This window comes from Arvicanthis niloticus, chromosome X (assembly GCF_011762505.2).
Source record: "Arvicanthis niloticus isolate mArvNil1 chromosome X, mArvNil1.pat.X, whole genome shotgun sequence".
NCBI classification, from domain to species: Eukaryota; Metazoa; Chordata; class Mammalia; order Rodentia; family Muridae; genus Arvicanthis; species Arvicanthis niloticus.
The window spans coordinates 87,740,080-87,759,404 of NC_047679.1; the positions used below are offsets into that span (position 1 = coordinate 87,740,080).

The following is a 19,325-nucleotide window of genomic DNA, read 5'->3' on the forward strand; positions in this document are numbered from 1 at the left end:
AGAAAACAGAAACTCTCCTTTGTGACATAGGTATAGGAAAGGATTTTCTGAATAAGATTCCATTTACCCACAATGTTTTCAGCTTGAATTCTACATTTTATCTATCTATCTATCTATCTATCTATCTATCTATCTATCTAATTGGCTATTTTATTTATTTACATTTAAAATCTTATCCTCCTTCCCAGTTTCCCCTCTGCAAACGCCCATCCCCTTCCCCATTCTCCCCGCTTCTATGAGTGTGCTTTACCACCCACCCACCCCCATCTCAGTGCCCTAACATTCCCCTACACTGGGGCATGAAGCCTCCATAGGACTAAGGGGCTTCCCCTATTGATACCATACAATGCCATCCTCTGCAACATATGAGGCTGGAGCCATGGGTCACTACTCCATGTATATATACTCTTTGGTTGGTGGTTTAGTCCCTGGGAGCTCTGGAGGGACCAGGTTAGTTGATATTGTTGTTCTTCCTATGGGGTTGCAATCCCCTTCTACTCCTTCAGCCCTTCCCCAGCTCCTCCCTTGGGGTCCCCACACTTAGTCCAATGTTTGGCTGTGTATATCCACATCTGTATTGGTCAGGCTCTGGCACAGCCTCTCAGGTGATGCCAAAAAATGACAAATGGAACTTCTGCCTAGCTAAAGAAAGAATCAACCAGGTGAAGAGGCAGCCTACAGAATGAGATTGTTTGCCAGCTGTGCATCGGGCAGAGATTTAATATTCAGAATATAGCAAAAAACAAAGAATGAAAATGAACAAGCAAGCAAGCAAGCAAGCAAACAAACCCAAATGGCCCTTTTAAATAACGGACCTGAAAAGAGAGGGGTCTCAAAAGAAGAAAAAATTGGCAAATAAACAGCTTAAAAATGTTCATTGTACCAGCGACTGGGGAAATGTTTGTCAAATAAACTTCGAGATTTTTGTTTTACCCCAGTAAGAATGGCAAAGATCAACAAAACAAATGCTGTTGGTGGTACTGGGAACTGGTTCAGCCACTCGAAATCAGTGTGGAGAATTCTCAAAAAGCTAAAAATAAATCTACCATATGACTTAGGAATACCACTCCTTGGCACGTGGTCAAATGACTCAACATCTTAGTCCACAGATACTAGCTCAACCATGTTTATTTCTGCTCTATTCAAAATATCTAGAAAATAAAACCACCTCAATTGCCCTTCATCCAATGAATGGATAATGAAAATGTGATATATTTGCACTATGGAAAATCATTCTGGTTTTTAATAAAAGAATGAAATCATGAACTTGTCATATACATAGGTAGAATTAGAAAAGATTGTATTGAATGAGATAACACAAAGCTAGAAAGACAAATGTCACATGTTGTATCTCATTTGAGGTTCTTAGCTCCAAAGATTAGGATGTGAGTAGATAATCTGGGTTTCTCTTTTTCTAATGTAGCTCCAAAGATTAAGATGTGAGTAGATAATCTGGGTTTCTCTTTTTCTAATGTCTAAGAACTGTGGCTTGAGTGAAAGATGGCTCACACAGGCTCTAATAGTTGAACATTGGCTCCCAATTGGTGGTACTGCTTTGGAGGGGGTTGAAGGTATACATGGAATATAAATGTACTTTGTTTACACTTGTGTCTTACTCTCAAGATACTTCATTATGTATAAATAAATGCTTCAATCTGCAAAAGGTGACAATACCCAAAGCACTGCAAGTAATAATCTTTTCAGTTTTATTTTCATATTTTCAGTTCTAAAATGATTTTTATACTTATCCTAATACCCACTAAGTGATTGATTATTTTTGAGCAATAAATTTTTGAGCAGTTCCATACTGTTTTAGTTATTATAGTTTTGTGATATATTTTAATGTGCTATAATATACATTTTGTTTAATTTTTCTTTAATTCTTTTTTATTTTCTCTCAGTTAAAAATGAAAAAGATGACTATCCATAATTATCATACATTAACAATCTTCTATGATTTTGTAGAAATAAACTTTCCCCCACAGTACTGAAGCAATCAAACTAGAACTTGTGGGGGCTGAAGCAAGAGAGGGACAAGTTCCAGTTAGTCTGAGACATAACTCTGCCTCAGAAAGAAGCCAATAAACAGTACTTTCTGATTATACTTTTCACGTGGACTTAGGAAATCTTTTGAATTGTGATATGTAATATTCATTTTATCTTACTATTGGCCTCCCCTAAATTTGTCTTTAATGGTATTGTGTGGTGTAATCATTACTTTTTTTTCCTTTAGAAAGCTTTCTGCCTATCTTTTCAAGTGTTATTAATAATTCTAAGCCTCAAGGGAAATTTCTTTATTAACTATGATAACCATTGATACCAGCCATTTTCTTTTACTTGGTGAATCCTATAGAACTGCAGTTAAAGCTTAGTATACCAAGGAAAATCATATTATTTATATCTGTCATAAACAAGAAAAACATTAGCATATGTAGACAATATATCCATGTTCTCATAATGAATCAGATGCTACAGAAAGATCATGATGTATTTTCTTAAATGTTATTAGATTTTTCATTACTGCTATAGCATTATTCCACTTAATTTAAATTCCATTTTCATTTATGACTAGATTCTTATTAGATTGCAAGCTCCTTAAAAGCAGCAAACATTCACGTCTACACAGTTTTTGTACCACTCAAAGATATACTATTGTGTTTTGTGCTTACTAGATACTTTGTCAATATGAGTAGATACTGCCTAAAAAATCAAAAGCTGTTCCATCTAATGAGATATATACTTAGGGTCATTTCCTTAAGGCTGCCCATTAATAACTGCATGGAAAGTGCCATCTGGTGGTTGGTGTGTGTTACAATGACTTGGCTTTTTTGGTGTTCTCCCCACCCCACAAGAATAACAAAGACCTATTTAAAAAAAAATAACCTATTTGGCATTAACAGATTATAACTTAAAATTTTAAATTAAATTCAAACAAATTTTTTATAATTCTTAAGTTTAAAAAAAGTTATTTAATTTTATTTTATGTCCATTGTTTTGACTCCCAGGAACTGGAGTTGCAGACAATTGTGAATTGCCATGTGGGGTCTGGGAATTAAAACTGGGTCCTCTGGAAGGGCAGTCAGTGTTCTTAACCAGTGAGGCATCTCTCTAGTCCTATATTCTTAAATGTTTTAAGGAGCTTTCTCTCTAAATTATACTTCATGTTTGTTGATAATTAACTTTAATATGATGAATGATTAATTTTGAGAAACATTGGATATAAGGAATGCTGCAAGGATTTAAAATGCTTTATTTGTTTATACATTTTATTTTAAGATTTAGGAGTTATTATTAGATATTGAGAAGTGCAAATATATGTGTAATAGTAGTTAATATTGTTTTTATATTTATTAATAAAATTCTATTAGTTGTCTTTGTATTATTTTGGGGATGTAGTCTCTATTCAGAGGAAAATTTATTACAAATGTCTGAAAATGCAAAAGATGTTATTTTTAATTTATAACAAAATATTCTCTGCATATATTCCTACTTAAAATGTAGATACACTTCCAATGTCAAATATTATTATATTAGTATCCATTGTAGAAAAGCATTACCCTTTGTTCTTCTATTAATTATGTAATTGAGTGTTGACAATATGTACAATTTAATTCACGTATTATGACTTTTGACTATTCTTATCTCAAGAATTACTAAATGTGTGGCTTCTAAATTTTGTAAATTCATAGGTTAGAATCAATAATATATCTTTGCATAAGCCAGAATTACATATTTTAAGATAACCTCTGTTCCTAAACTTAGTGTTTTATATGAGTTTATTTATATTTATATCTTGTTCCTAACAAGTCTTCTTGCTTTCAATAACCCTTCTCATTTGATGAATGTGTCTCACTAAACCTATAATGTAGTTAAAATGTAATACTGAAAATAATACAATCTCTGTTTCTGTGTATACTAGCAATGACTGCATAACTATCTAGTTTGCTTCCTATTACTGTGCTAAAGTCTATGATCAAAAGCAATTTGGAAGGAGAGGGATTGTTTTGCTTTCATGCTCCAATCACTGTGAATTAGTCCATTTCTGAGGGAAGTCAGGGCAGCAAGTCAATGCAGGAACCTGGAGGCAGGAACTGAAATAGAGGACATAGAGGAGTGATGTTTATTAGTTTGTTCTTCTGGCTTGTTCAGCTTGCTTTCTTATACAACTTATGACCACCTACCCAGACATGACATTTCTCACAGTGGGCTGGGCCCTCCCAAATACATCACTTTTGGGGAAACTGCTCCACAGGGTTCATTTTCTCAATTGAGTCTCCCTTTCCAAATGACTCTAGCAAGTGTCAAGTTGATAAAAAAAATATATCCAACACAATAACAGACTTTAAGTTGAAGTGTCAGAGTGGGCTTTTACTGGAACACACTCTTATAATCAGGAAAACAGGGTTTAATAGGATGATGGCATCTAGTTTGAGCTGAAGTTAAATGATAAAGATTCAGGGAGATTCTCCAGTAATAACTAGAGGGAGGAAAACATAGAAGATGAGGTAAGAGGCTAGCTTATTTGTTAAACCACAGATGCTGAAGATGAAACTTTGATTAACAGAGTTTTCTATTTTTCTTGTACGATGCTTTCAGTAGTCAGTTTGACAAAATGTGTTCGGCTTTCTTGTACATAAGTGCTGTGTTGTTTGCATATATTATTCTAATTTCTGTTGGATTGTTTTTTCCTATGCATTTCAGCTCTACAGTAGTGTATGGTGTGGGATGTTAGAATGTCACTTACTATCTTCCCATTCCTCAGGTGTTTTTATAGTAGAGAATGATACTTTTCTGGCTCCAGAACATTACTCCCTAGTGTGGTTGAATTCAGAGCCTCTAGCCTTTGTGCGAAGCTTGGAATGGTTAAGAATTGAGCTATTAGTGATGAAAGAGCAGGCACAAAGGGAAAAGGGAGATAAAATACAGCATTAGATGCTTTATGATCCACTTGTGAATGCTGAGAAGTAAGCTGACATCAAGTGGCAGCCATTTTGGGCTAGTTTGCAAGGTCATGCGCTGTTACAGACTGAGAGGTGATTCATCACAAATGATCTTAGAAGAAAAAGGGAGACAAACGACAAACTGTATCAACCAGAATGTCTTGTGAATTTTCTCTTTATTTTAGCATCTTTAAAAAGATATTTCTAAGCTGGACGTGGTGGCACACACCTTTAGTCCTAGCACTCCAGAAGCAGAGGCAGGGGTGGGGGCAGGGGCAGGGATGGGGGCAAGGGCAGGGGCAGGGGCAGGAGCAGAGGCAGGGGCATCTCTGTGAGTGCAAGTCCAGCCTGGCCTACATACTGAGTTCCTGGATGGCCAGGGCTAGGTAGAGAGCCTCTTGTCTTAAGAAAACAGAAACAAAAGCAAAAAGATATTTCTCTACGTGTAAAGGAGCTGTCTACCAAACCCAGAAACTTGATTTTTATCCCTGAAACTCACATAGTAGTTGGAAAGGTCAAACTGCTTCATATTGTTTTCTAAACACCACACATATTGTAGAACATGTGTGCAACACACATACACACACACTTATATAAATGTGAAAATGAAGAGATATTTATTAGTTTAAAATTATAAAACTTTTATTTGCTCATTGTGAGTTGAAAAAGAAATGCATACAAAAAAAATCTTGACTCTAAAAGGCCATTTTCATTTATACACCTCCTTTCATATTTTTTCTGTTATTGATTTTCCAAGTTTGAATTGCTGCCTTAAGTTGATTTCGAAGTGAGAGAGTTTCTGTTAAGTTTGTATTTAATGATTTTTCCTTTTTCCTTCTCCAGGCCTGCCATGGCTGTTCTCCTGGATCAAAATGTGCCTGTGGTGGTATAAAAGGAGAAAAGGTAAATTCTAAGTAAAACAATCAAATACTATTTGTAAATTAATTGTACAAACTAGGCTTCTATCAGTACCCAATAAAATAGATTCTACTGTATTGCCTAATTTAGAGTGGGAACTTATAAAGATTAGACTGTGTAAGGATCAACAAACATCTCTAGGAAACATATGATCAATATTATAGGCTTAGTACACAGAAGTTCGGTTATATTTTATTTTTGGCTGGGGATTGGATCCAGGGCTTTGCACAACAATGTAAGCAAGCAGTCTACAACTGCACCACATTACTTGTTCCTTAAAAAAACAACAAAAATAGCAACAACAAAGCCACAAAAGCTACTGAAAAGTCACCAAGCATTCTTAGGATGCATCTTGGGAAAAGTCAAGGAATGGGCAGGGGACGGGGAGCAGAGATTGGGGAGACTAAACAAAATTAAATATGGATAAAAGTCCTTTCTAAACATCTATTGCTTTACAAGTAAATTATTCTGTTCTGTTTTGTTTTGGATAGGGTCTCTTTTGTAGCCCTGGGTGGCTTGGAGCTCACTATGTAGACTAGACTGGCCTTGAATTCACACAGAACAACCTGCCTCTTCCTCCCGAGGGCTGAGATTAAAGGTGTGAGCCATCATACCCAGCCTTACAGGAATTTTATAATAATAATAATAATAAAATTCTACCTCTTAGTCTAGACAAAACATACCTCAGAGGACATCTAACTTGATGGCTTTTGTCTTCCAGTGCCTTATTTGTCTGTGTGTCAGTAACTGACATCAAATTAGAAATTTAAGGCAAGATAATGAATTACAGACAAGAGAATTATATTATGAGACAGGGATCTTACTCTTTCCTCTTTGTAACTTAATAAATATTTTTAATGAGTAAACAACTATTACTAATTATATATGAAGTTAGGGACCAAATCTTTAGTGAATATTCCAGTAACATAGATATAGAAGTATCCATTCGTGTAGTAAAAGATGCTTAAAAGCCCTAGTGTCAATAATAATTTCATTTATTTATTTTATAGAATCCTATTTACAAGTCTCATTCTGTCATGTAATACACTACCCCGAGCAGAACATATTATCTTAAGAGTTATTAAATGCTGGTCTAAATAACACTTGTGTGAGTAACATTTTTAGGGGAGTAGATTTGCAACAAAAATGCTTTCTATAGTGCCAAAGTATTAAAAGGAATTCACTTAAGATCACAGAGGAAGGAAGAAAATGAAAAGGATTGTCTTTCAATGAAAGGAAGTGCACTTGGAGAATTTACATTTATGTAGTTATTATAGCTTATACTTCTCAGTTGGCAAGACTGAGTCTGCAAGGTGGGTAAATTCTTACAAAGAGTCATGGTTATGGTCACAATGACCTAGGGAAAATGGTTCCAGACTCCAGTGTGGCTGGAACAAAAGGAAGACATGATGGAATAGAAGACAGCACAGAGTGGAGAACAAAGAATAAAGTTGAAAATCCCAATCAAATTCTTGGTTACGTTTTGATTTTATATGCATAGAGGGAAATTTACAGAGTCTAATAAAAAGAAGTAGTAGACACTTAAAATAACTGAGTATAGATTAACTGTTGTCTGTTGAAGGGATAAAACTCCATTTAGCCAATCAGCCACAAACTACTTCATACAAAAAAGAAATGCTCTTTAGAAAACAATAAGAGAACCTAGTATCTCTTTATATCACCTAAAATATACAGTATGCAATTAAAGTTTACCAAGTAAACATGACCAATAATAAAAAAGATGAATCACGAAAAATTATTAAAACAATATAGATACTACATTTTGGAATTTGAAGCAGATGAAGTTCATATATTTATTAATTTAAAGGGAAGACCTGTTCACAATCAGTGAACATGTAGTAACCACAGATCACTAACAAATACATAAAAAAGAAAATTGAAATTTGAAAACAAAAAAGCAGTTTATCAGAGGAGTGTGATAGTAAAACTTTTGGCTTGGAGCTGGTTATAAATGCAAATTTCCAGGCTCCACAACTAAGTTACCTATCTCATTCTGGTAATGGTGGAAAATAATTGGTTTGGACAAGCTCTCCAAGTGGCTCTGTTACAAGCTGGAGTTTCGTATATATATATATATATATATATATATATATATATATATATATATATATATCTTCATTTTGACAGTAGCTAAAATTCTTCTAATTATAATTTGGCAACTATCTCATTGTGGTACAGAATTATAAAGACAAAATAAGTATTATACAAAACAAGGTATCATTCTTTTAATTTCTTCATTAAGCATAGCCTTTAACTTGCACATTTTGCAATATTCTAACTGAAAATAATTTATCACTAGTTACCAATATAACACTTTGCCTTAATTTTTTCCTATGTTCACAACCAATTGTGTTTCTAGACAATTTTACATTATCCTTGAAGTACTATTCTCATGCTGCCTGTAGTGACATATGCCTGGCATACTGGCACTCAGGCAGCATGAAGTTCAAGGCCATACTAGGTACACTGCAAGTCGGAGGCTAGCCAACTTACACGAGACACTCTCCCAACACATGAACAAACAACTATTTTATGTTCATTTTCAGGAAACATTTTTATTGTATATTATGAATGGCCCTTCTTGAAAGGGGTGCTGTTTTAAAGCATTTTTAAATTCCAGATCTTGGGATTGTATCTTAGGTAATCAGTCGATTAATCTTTAAACTGGTGAGATGGGATGTGCCTAGTGGTATATCTGAGTCTGTAGATTTGATATCTAATAAATAAACTAGACTTATTATGAAATAGTTTTCCTTTGTATAATTTATCAAAATCTGAAATGCTACCTTTTTTTCTGGACTTAAATAATAGCACTCACTAGAAATTAAGGATGTTCATTTATAAATTGATGTTTACCGAATATTTGTTCTATTGGACACTAGAATAAATATAATGTTGAAGAAACCATGATTGTTTCCATGTAGAGATGAAGGAGAAGGTGGTGTCCAGGTTAACACAAATTTCTGACTGAGGTGAGCTGTGTTCTGTGTGTGTATCAAGTTTACACTTAGGAAATTATAAAACTTCTCTGTCATGACTTTTCACACATAAAATGAAAATAATTTTTCTTTGTCTTAAAATGGGGAGTAACAAGTAAGATAAAACAAAACACTGAAGGAATTAACAGTCTCTGGCAAACAGAAAACACTCAAAACAGGTGAGTTATTTTCACAGGCTTTGAGTTTTAAGTGCCTGTGGAATGCTTAACAGAGTTGCTAATAAGAACTTACCATTATTACTATTTTCAATTTTCCAGGGAAAAAGAAGGCAATAAAAGAATCTAAAATATACTTATATTTAAAAGATAGCAAAAGGAGAATGATACTATTTTAAATATTTTTTTAAAAATTCAAACATGGTCAAACAGACTAAGTTTGTTTTAAAGTTTGCCTTTCAGGGATAGGCAATCACTTCACATTCAGTTTATAAATATGTGAAAATTACAGCACAAATCGATAATGATTTAAAAGGATTATATGAATACCCATGAAGCAAATGTAAGCACACTACTAGTGTTAGTTTTTCTTACTATTCATTTTAAGAAATTAGGTAAAAAAAAATAATTATAGCCCATTCTTGCACAGGGAAGCTGTAAATTTTTTTTAACTTTAGTAAACATTCTACCTTTGAAAGTCTTAAGATTGTTCTTCTAGTTCTTTTTTGCTACTGTATAGCATTTCTGTCTCTAGATCTGGGATAATAGGAGGAAATTTCAGGACATAACATTAAAAGTTATAACATTTTATTGATATCAACATAATTAAGCTTTTAGCATCTTCCATTTTCTTCTACAATTTTTACTTGTGCATACATATACATGCATACATGTATGTAACAAAAAATAATTAAAGAAAAAAGGCTATCAATTTGAGTGAGGTTATGGGAGCATTGGAAGGTGGGCACGTGGGAGGGGCAGTAGGGTGGAAAGGGAAGGGGAAAGTTGATGTATTTTTACTGCAATTAAAAATACATAATAAAAATACATAACAATTTTAAACATTTATTTTTTACATTTATTTCTTTAGTGTATATCTCTGTATGTATGTCTCTGTGTGCATACATGTGCATGTGCGTGTGCCTGTGTGTGTGCGTGTGTGCGTGCGTGCGTGTGTGTGTGTGTGTGTGTGTGTGTGTGTGTGTGTGCATGTATGTGTGTATGAGTATGTGTCACAGTGTCTGAGTGCAGAAGTCAATTCTCTTCTTCCACTCTGTGGTTCCTGAGAATTGAACTCAGTCAGGCTTTACCTGCCTAGCTACTTCACTGGCCTGCATTCTCTATTTCCAGTCTTTGGTTTATTCCCATTTATTTCTGTAGCCCAGATAGTACTTTTGCTTTGAAACTACACATAGCATACTCTGGACATTTGACAGAGATATGCTCTAAATGCCAGCTGAAATCCCAACATGTAGCTATTTTGTACTTTGTGAAATATAGTGGAACTAGATTGTTTTTTTTTTTTTTTTCATTTTTTTTTCTGAGTGGAACTTGCAGTCAGAGCTTTAATCCTAGTTCTGCTAGTGACATACCATTCAATAATTTGCAATAATCTACCTCTTAAAATTGTGAAATTCTTATTTTTTCCTGCTTGCCTTCTTTATAATTGAACGAGGTTAAAGCAGTTGTTATTATATTCTCACTTTATCTCTGACACACTGTCTAACTCTGCAAGTAGCAAAAAGGTTATATTTACTAAATAAGATATATATTTGGGATGATTTGTATTTTTCTTCTCACTTGTACAGACTTGTCCATGTTAGTACATTCTGTGGACAAAGAGTATCATTATATTAACATTACTTTCATCTGACAGTCATTTGAATTTTCTGAAACACAATTATGTCTGTGCTTAAAAGTTCACAAATGTCTTTCCTTTACATTCTTGTTTAATTACAGGGAGAACGCGGATTTCCAGGTTTAGAAGGCCATCCAGGTTTACCAGGATTTCCAGGTCCAGAAGGGCCTCCAGGACCTCGGGGACAAAAGGTATTTGTTTCAGTAGCCAATCCACAATAGCAGTGGAATTAAATCAACCTAAATGGGAGACAAGCTATCAAATCAACTAAAAGCTCACTGAATTGTAATGAGAAAATAGTGCTTAAATCAAACAATTGAAGAAAGTTGAAGGAGTTGAAGGAAGTCTTATTTTCTGTATTCTTTATTTATCCCAGAATTTGTTTTAAATATCTTTTTAATTGAAATAGATTGCATTCCTTTTCTCCTGTCTTTCTCCCCTCAAGTTCCTCGAAGCTGCCCTCCCTCAAACCCCTCCCATATTTCCAGACCCTAAAGTTGATATAAAGTGTATGTATGTATATTATAAAGCATACACACACAGACACACACAGATACACACAGACACACACATATATACATATATATATGGAGAGAGAGAGAGAGAGAGAGAGAGAGAGAGAGAGAGAGAGAGAGAGAGAGTTAATCAAGGCTCATTTCTGGGAGAGGCTAATTCTACTCCAAGCAATGATTAATTATCTATAGTCCTTTGTCTAGGAACAGAACCCTATAAAAGTGTCCCATTTCTACATTAACATGTGCATTGATACTGTTGTTGTTCCAGTTTTGGTTGTTATGGAGCAGACTTCTTGGTAATAGTGTTCTTAGAAGATTTCTACCTCTTCTTCTATGATGGTTTCCTGAGTCACAGATGCAACAATGTTGATGCAAGGCTGGGCTCCTCAAAATACACTGATCTCTGTTTTGTGTCTAATTGTGTGTGGTTTTGTTGTTGTTTGTGATGTTCTTCATTTGCCATGATGAAAGGTTTCGTTGATGAATAGTGGTAGCTACACTTATTCAGGAAAAAGTGTCTCTTCACCTTAGTTATGCTATTGTTTAAATTTGGACATTACTGTCATATTCAGTTATTTTTCAGGATGTTGTTTGTTGTATATGGTTTTTGGAATTCTTTTTACCTTAAACTTTTCCTGGGGAGATGCAAATAAACATCTTCTCACCATATGAGCACCAATGACAAACCATTTTATGATTTAACCAAAGTCCAAATTATGGTGACCAATGAATTTAGTGGACTTGCTAACTGAACAGAAATAAGGGATTATGTACAGAAGTGTAGGTGACTGTAAAACAGCTGTAACACTACAAGGTTCCACCTTAGCATGGATAATGATCTCACAGAGGCTGCTGTGGGCTCTCACTTTGAATCAGCCTCCTAACTCTATGTACTCTAGCATCTCCCTAAATCTTTGCCAGATGTTGGATGGGGGAGGGTCAATAGCTTGAATCTCTCAGAAAAGTGTCTCTAGAATCATTTATCCTCTACCTACTAGGAAGTGTTAAAGTTCAATTATCATAGGTCTGGCATATTTCCTCCATGAATAAGAGTAGCATCTTTATAAGTATAAGGATAGGGAAGGGGAGGAAATAATAGAAAATTTTGAGACCAAGAATTTTTTTTAGTTTTTAATGGCTCTTTTGGCTCAGTGCCCTTTTCTATCTGTGGTAGATAGACTGGCAAAGTGGTATATGAAAGGTCCAGCTCTATTCACTTTCCCAAAAAGCAAACAAAAAATTGACTTAATAACATTTTTTATTTCATATAATGATGGTGTACCATATCATTAGAGGATTAAGAAAATCAAATGGATATCAGCAGGTAGTCTTCCTAAGAAAGGAGGAAAATTAAATGCTTGGAGACAGTTTAATATACAGCTAGCTATACCAGAAGGTAGATGCTGTGAGAATGAGGACACAACTGTCAAGAGGGAGTTTTTTAAGATTCAACAGTAAGGGGTCCTGTGCTTAAATACACTGAATAGAACATGAACACTAAGGCAATACTAACACTCTAAATGACTGACTATATAGAATTCTGATAGATGGGCCATTCAAATGAATTTCCTAGGTGCTGTAGCACAGCAACTGTAAGAGTGGCAGTATAATGATTGCCACCCAGGAATGTGCAGAGTTCTAAATCATGAAGCACTAATACAGCAACACAACTAAATTCTTCCACTTCTCAGCACACTGGAACTTAAGCAATAGTCTTCTGAAAATGAAGTGGGAACACAAATTGATTAATTTTCAGCTGTGTTATGGAAATGAGTGCTTTGAAATAGAATGTAATTTGAACCATAGAAAAAGCTATGTTTCTCAAATGTGAGTTTATCTGGGAACAGGGCCAGAGTTTCTTGCATATCATGCATATTAAGAGTAAATATTTGTGTTTTATTAAAAGAAGTTACATTACAATTATTTTAAAATAATGTAGCATTAAGTGAGACACTTTAATAATAGTAAAATAGTTTATGAAAATGTGCTTGTTTGCACATTAAATTTAGAGAGTATTCTAACCTTTGCTGCAAATTCTTTTCATTATTTATTGAGTGGGAGTGTGATCTGCTTTCAAAACATTTTCAATTCTACAGCTTAAAGTGTACTTTTGTGTGATTGGGTATTTGTATTTTAAAGTAATATATATGATTATTTTTCATTGGTATATTTCTTTTTATGAACACATAAGTTTATAAAATAAACTGGCCAGTTAGCTCAGTTGCTTAGAGTGTGTCTGTGTGTTTACATAAATGCACATTTGTAACGTTGCAAAGTAGTTCTTTGTTAAATAAAATGTGGTTCCTTTTCTATAGATAATATATTCATTTCATTCACGATAAATAAATATTAGGAATACAATGAAAAACTCTTTTCCACCTGTGTTCATTGGTTTCTGAATACATACCCATACTTTCATCCACTTTGTTTTTAAAATAAGATGTATTAGGCTTATTTTGTGTTTTTCTTATATCAGTGTTCTCAGGACATTGTTATTCTTACTAAATTCAATTTCATTGCATATGTAAACTATAAAGTAGTAAGCAGCTTCTTATAACATAATTATGTAGTTCTCAATAGTTTGCTGCTATAAACCATAACTGCTAAGATGCAAAACTTTGATTAATTCTTTTTGCATAAATAAGCATGAATTTGTAAAATAAATTATGGGAAATGTGTGCCCGTGTATGCACTTGTGTTTTCTTTTTACACATATTACCAGATCACCATTTCCCAAACATATATGGTTTACCTTTGATTTGGCAACAAGGAAGATTTATGTCATACAGCTTCGTCTCCATTACTAAGAACCTTTTCTATTTGTCATTACCGTAGAAGAGTGACCTTTCAATAGTCTTCTAATTTGCATTTCTCTTTTTATGATTATGAATATGCTTCTCACAGATCAAAGTGTCCTTTGACTTCCTGTGACCTGTATTTTCATATCATTGGCCCCTTTTCTGGTTATTTGATGCTTTCATATTTTTGCTAGGCTATTTGTTAAAAAGATTATTTCCATGCACACACTGTGAGTTCTATTATTTTACCTTTGTCTTTTGTTTTCCTAGGCATGTGCATAAAAATATGCATTTATGAGTCTCTGTCTTTAAGATATACAGATTTTCATTAGAACAAATCTTATGTGAGGTTTTATATTAATTCTCAAAAATTTTCTTTCAGTATGTCCATTTATTTTTTACCTGTATGAATATTCTTGTGAAACCTATCCTGGCATACAGTTTGTGTTTTAAGATACACCTTGATCTTTTTTTCCACTTATTTACAATGACATATGCTCCCAGACTGGTGGTTTAGACCCTGGGGAACTCTGGTTGGTTGGTATTGTTGTTCTCCTCATGGGGCCCAAATGATTCGGGAAATAGCTGTACTTCTATCTTATATTCATTTCCTTGGGTGCTTCTTGTATAACTTTATAACTTTATGCATGCAACATTTCGTCTTCATGTCAACAGTCTCCCCAGTATAATACTGGCCTTTCTTGATATTGTTCATATAATTTATCAATGCCTTGAATCTTAATCATAAATATTATTTGGATGCATGAAATTAACACTAACTTTTAGGAAATTTTACAAAAAAAAATTCAGGCTAGCTAATGGAAAAGTAGTTATTGGATGAATGATTTGAAGGGAAAAAGGAACTAAATACATTGTATTTTTCAGGGTGATGATGGAATCCCAGGGCCACCAGGACCAAAAGGAATCAGAGTAAGGAATATTCAGTGTATGGCAAATGCTTTGTTGTTGTAAACAGATAAAACTAAGTGAAATGGTATGAGACAGCAAGAAAAAAATGAAACTAATTATTATTGCACACAAACACATATACACATATGTGTTTATATATTCATCATATATAGATACAGCATGCTAAGTCCATTTACTCTTGCTTATATGTATATGATTTCAAGGTTGACCACTTGTTATTGGATAATCATATAAGTGGTTCATTCCTGGGGATCATCTTGAGAAGACTCTCTCTCAAGAGTCTTTAGTTCTGTGTCAAAGGATGCAGCCCTGTGGAATTTTACCCATTCAAGTTAGCACATTGTTCATAGCCACAACTCATCCATGTGGGGAACTCAAGGAGGCAGGGGTTTGTAGCAACTTGTCCCATCACTTTCACAGCGGAAAGTCAGGATCAACATACTTGTGCTCAGCTCACTTTTTCTGTCTAGTTCAGGGTCCCCTTCTCAATGAATGATCCTGACCACAATGAAAATGGATCTTACCACATCAATTAGTGTAACCAAGATAATCCCACAGGCATGTCCAGAAGGCTGTTTCCCTGGTAATTCTAGATTCTGTCAAGTTGATAACTAAAACTAACTATTAGAACTATACTCCTTGTCAGCCTGACACCTCAACACATCACTTTTTTGTTTGTTTTATTTTATTGGTTATTTTATTTATTTACACTTGAAATGTGCTATCCCCCTTCCCAGTTAACCCCCCTGTCCCCTTCCCTGTCCCCACTGCTTCTATAAGGTCACTTCTTCACCCACCTTTCACCCTTCTACCTCACCACATTAGCATACACTGGGTAATCAAGCCTCCACGGGACCAAGGGGCTCTCCTCCTATTGATTCCAGATAAGACAATCTTTTGCTACATATGCAGCCAGAGCCATGGGTCCCCCTATGAAAATCCATCTCGGTTGCCTTACGTGGTGTTTATGGCTGGTGTGGATATATAGTATTGGGAAAAAAGGAGAAGAAAGTCGAAGTCTTTAGTTTAATTAGGAAGGTATAACTAATTTTTTTAGTAAATTCATATCATATATACCATTAAAGCTCTTCATGATAATCACATGGCATCTCAAATAGCCATAAATACCTACTATGTGATAAGCACAGTGGAAACTAAAAAGAACTTGCCATTCTATTAATGGCTACTTCTAGATACCTTGGAGTGTTCATATAGATGCTCTTCTGAAGTACAACTTTAGAGGTGCTTGATACAGTAGCCTGGACTTTTAGATCTCAGCTTACAGACTACTATTGGAATGCAAAATTTAAAAGTACAAAAGTTAAGTTTAGACAAATATAGGGCATACGCAACTTCCTTATGCTTATTTCTACACTCAAAATTATCGAACACTTTGACATTTTAAATCCCTCACTCACATCTTTCACTTCGCAAATGAAACTTCAGTGTGTCTCCATGACTATTAACCACTATACTCTTGTCTTATGTTAACAATTTATAGATTACTTTTAATTTACTCTCCACTTCCTCGGGTCACCATTTTTTAGCTAGAAAAATAATAAATTAATGAACAGCTATAACTACTTGAAGTGTTATCAAGGGAGGATTTTTGACTTTTACAAATTACAAATACACATGCTATAATGTTTCAATCAATTGCAGCTATTACATTTTTGAGAAAAGTTCTTACTTTGTAGACCTGGCTAGACTTACACTCACTGGCAGTGCTTGTATTAAAGGTATCCACCACTATAGACATTAGTTTTCTGAAAGCCATTTTGTGCCACCCTCGATCTAGTAGGAGTCTTTACAAGTTTGCTTCCTGCCCATTGTCACTTTTACAGAAGTCATTGATCACTGAGTCTTCTTTGCTTTCTGGCATGCAATCTTTCAGAAGCATCTTCTGCTCTTTTTCTCCAAGTCTTGGTCCAATAGTGCTGCGGTCACCACACCTAAAATAGAATATGGTGTTTTCTAATTTATAGTGTCCTTAGGGATGGATGCACAGAGTGAATTGCTACATTAAAGGATATGTTTCCAGTTTTGGTACATAGTTCCAAATTCCCTGCCATAACATTTGAGTCCATGTTCTCATCATAGACAGAGTTTCCCAATATCCTCACCAACAGAAATAGTTGTCAAGTTGTATTTTACTGATCCTGACAGGGGAATTTAATTGAAAGATGCTTGGGGTTAGTTAATGTCCTCAGAGGGAGATCTATTTTTGGCCTCTCATCTCCTAGTAAATTCATTATTCACAAACCTGAAAGATTTTTGTCTATAAAGACAGACATTTCATCTACTGCTTTGCTTACTGCTACTAATTGTAATGAAGAAAATGTGTTTACAAACAGGAATCTCTAGTTTTCTGTAAAAGGGCTTTTAAAGACAACTCTGTGAAAGAGTGTTTCTAGGTATTAAACCAACAGTGATTAGTAACACTGAGGCACATTTTGTAATAGCCTTGTCATTGGATCAAGGATTTCTTTATTATTATAGGGTCCTCCTGGACTTCCTGGATTTCCAGGGACACCAGGTCTTCCTGTAAGTATGGCTTTCATTATTTTAAAATCCCCTAAGAAGTAATCTAAGAAATATTATAAGTGTGTTATATGCTTTTCAAAGGGGATGCCTGGCCACGATGGGGCTCCAGGACCTCAAGGTATCCCTGGATGCAATGGAACCAAGGTGAGGTGTTTTGAACTTAATTGTGAACAGATTGTTGATCAAAGGCTAAAAAGAGACAGAGTGGTTTTGTGTCTAAGACAACATTTTCAGTATATTAAAATTTAGTAATGTATTTAAGCCTGTCTAACTAGTGAGGATCGTGCATTGGTTTGGAGGTTATTTTTTTAAATTTTTGTGTAAAGTATTATGAATATTAAAAGTGAATTAGGATTTATGTGTTTCACATACTATTGAAGTTTTCATGAGTAATACTTGGTAATATCTTACCAATTTTGGTTTTAAAAATAGGTGCTATTTAAATTTTTCAATACTTCATGTTTTAAACTAAAAACAAAATTGTTGTATGCTATTGATGCTGTGGAGGAAGGAGCCAATGTATACCAAGGAGTACACATGAAGTTCAGAGGACAGCTTGTGGGTGTTTATCTCTTTCCAACATGTGGGATATGGGTATCAAATTCAGATTGTCTCACTCTGGCAACAAGCACTTTATCTACCGAACCATCTCAGTGATTCCATTCATGCTTTTTTTTTTTAACTTCCTTAACTGTCACTGTGAAAGCTCCAAGTTTTTCATCAACAAAAATAATGCACTCAACAATTTAAAAAAGCCAAAGCTTTAGATAATGGTACTTTTCTTGTTTGGAGTCAACAATTTAACATTAATATACAGCAATAGATAATGGGGAAAATGTTCTTATTGTAAAATGAAATTTTGTAGCGTCTTTCTTATTTTTTGCTTTTTTCTTTTCTTAAGTAAATGCACTATTACTTTTTGTTTATCCTTTTAGATTTTTATGTTTTCTGCATAAGATTCTACAAAACTAGATCTACCCTATATTTTTAAATTAATGTCATATCCCAGATTTTTACATTATGGTATATACTTTAATTAACTTCTTGAAATACAATGAACATGATTTCTGGGAATTTTTAAAACATACATAAAATCAACACAATACTTTAGACCCATTATTTCCCAGGTCTCTGTAACCCTTGCCAACAATAATAATTTTTTTCAAATAAAGTTTTATTGAAGCACAGTCACATTCATTTCTTTATTCAGTAACAATGGCTGTTTTTATACTATGAAGACAGGGTCAGGCAGTTATGACACAGGCAACATGGCCTGCCAAGCCCAGAGTATTTACTCTCAGGTCTTTTGTAGAGCATGTGGACTGACACCTAGCTGAGTAACAAGTGCCACTTGTCTTACTGTTCACTTGCATCGTTTTCAGAGGGATCCAAAGAGCTATAGTCTGAGAAAATATGCAGACAGAAGCCCAGTGTGGGCGGTGCAAACCTATAAGCTAGCATTTGGGAGGTGGAAGCAGGAAGATTTAAGAGTTCGTAGCTAGCATGTGCTGTATGAAAACTGGTCTAAAAAACCATAACAACAAATGACATGTGGCTTAAGGCTTTTATGACATTCAGGACAGTGTAAAGAAGGAAATTAAAAATGCAAAACAATAGGCAGTATCCTAGGCAATAATTTCAGTGAACTGGACTGTTACAAAGAAAACTGAGAGCCAATCCAATACATACAATTATCACTTTATGTCAAGTGAACATTCCTTGTGGTGGCAACAGTATTGTTGACAGAATTATAAGTGGCTGATAGACTGTAGCCTCCATATCAGTATACAGGCCTTTTTCTCTGAAAAATGTCCAGGAGAGATAAAGAGGGAAAGTCTAGGAACTGTGAGGCATTGCCTAGGGTCT

The 19,325-nt window shown here is 34.5% G+C and overlaps 1 protein-coding gene across 1 annotated transcript in view; it reads left to right on the top strand.

Annotated features, from left to right (window-relative positions):
- Col4a5 (collagen type IV alpha 5 chain) overlaps positions 1-19,325 on the top strand; it is a 177,855-nt gene that overhangs the window by 60,976 nt on the left and 97,554 nt on the right. The window contains 5 exon segments of the mRNA XM_076918781.1: positions 5,784-5,843; positions 10,774-10,863; positions 14,871-14,915; positions 17,415-17,459; positions 17,541-17,603. Coding sequence (XP_076774896.1) covers positions 5,784-5,843; positions 10,774-10,863; positions 14,871-14,915; positions 17,415-17,459; positions 17,541-17,603 — 303 coding nt within the window.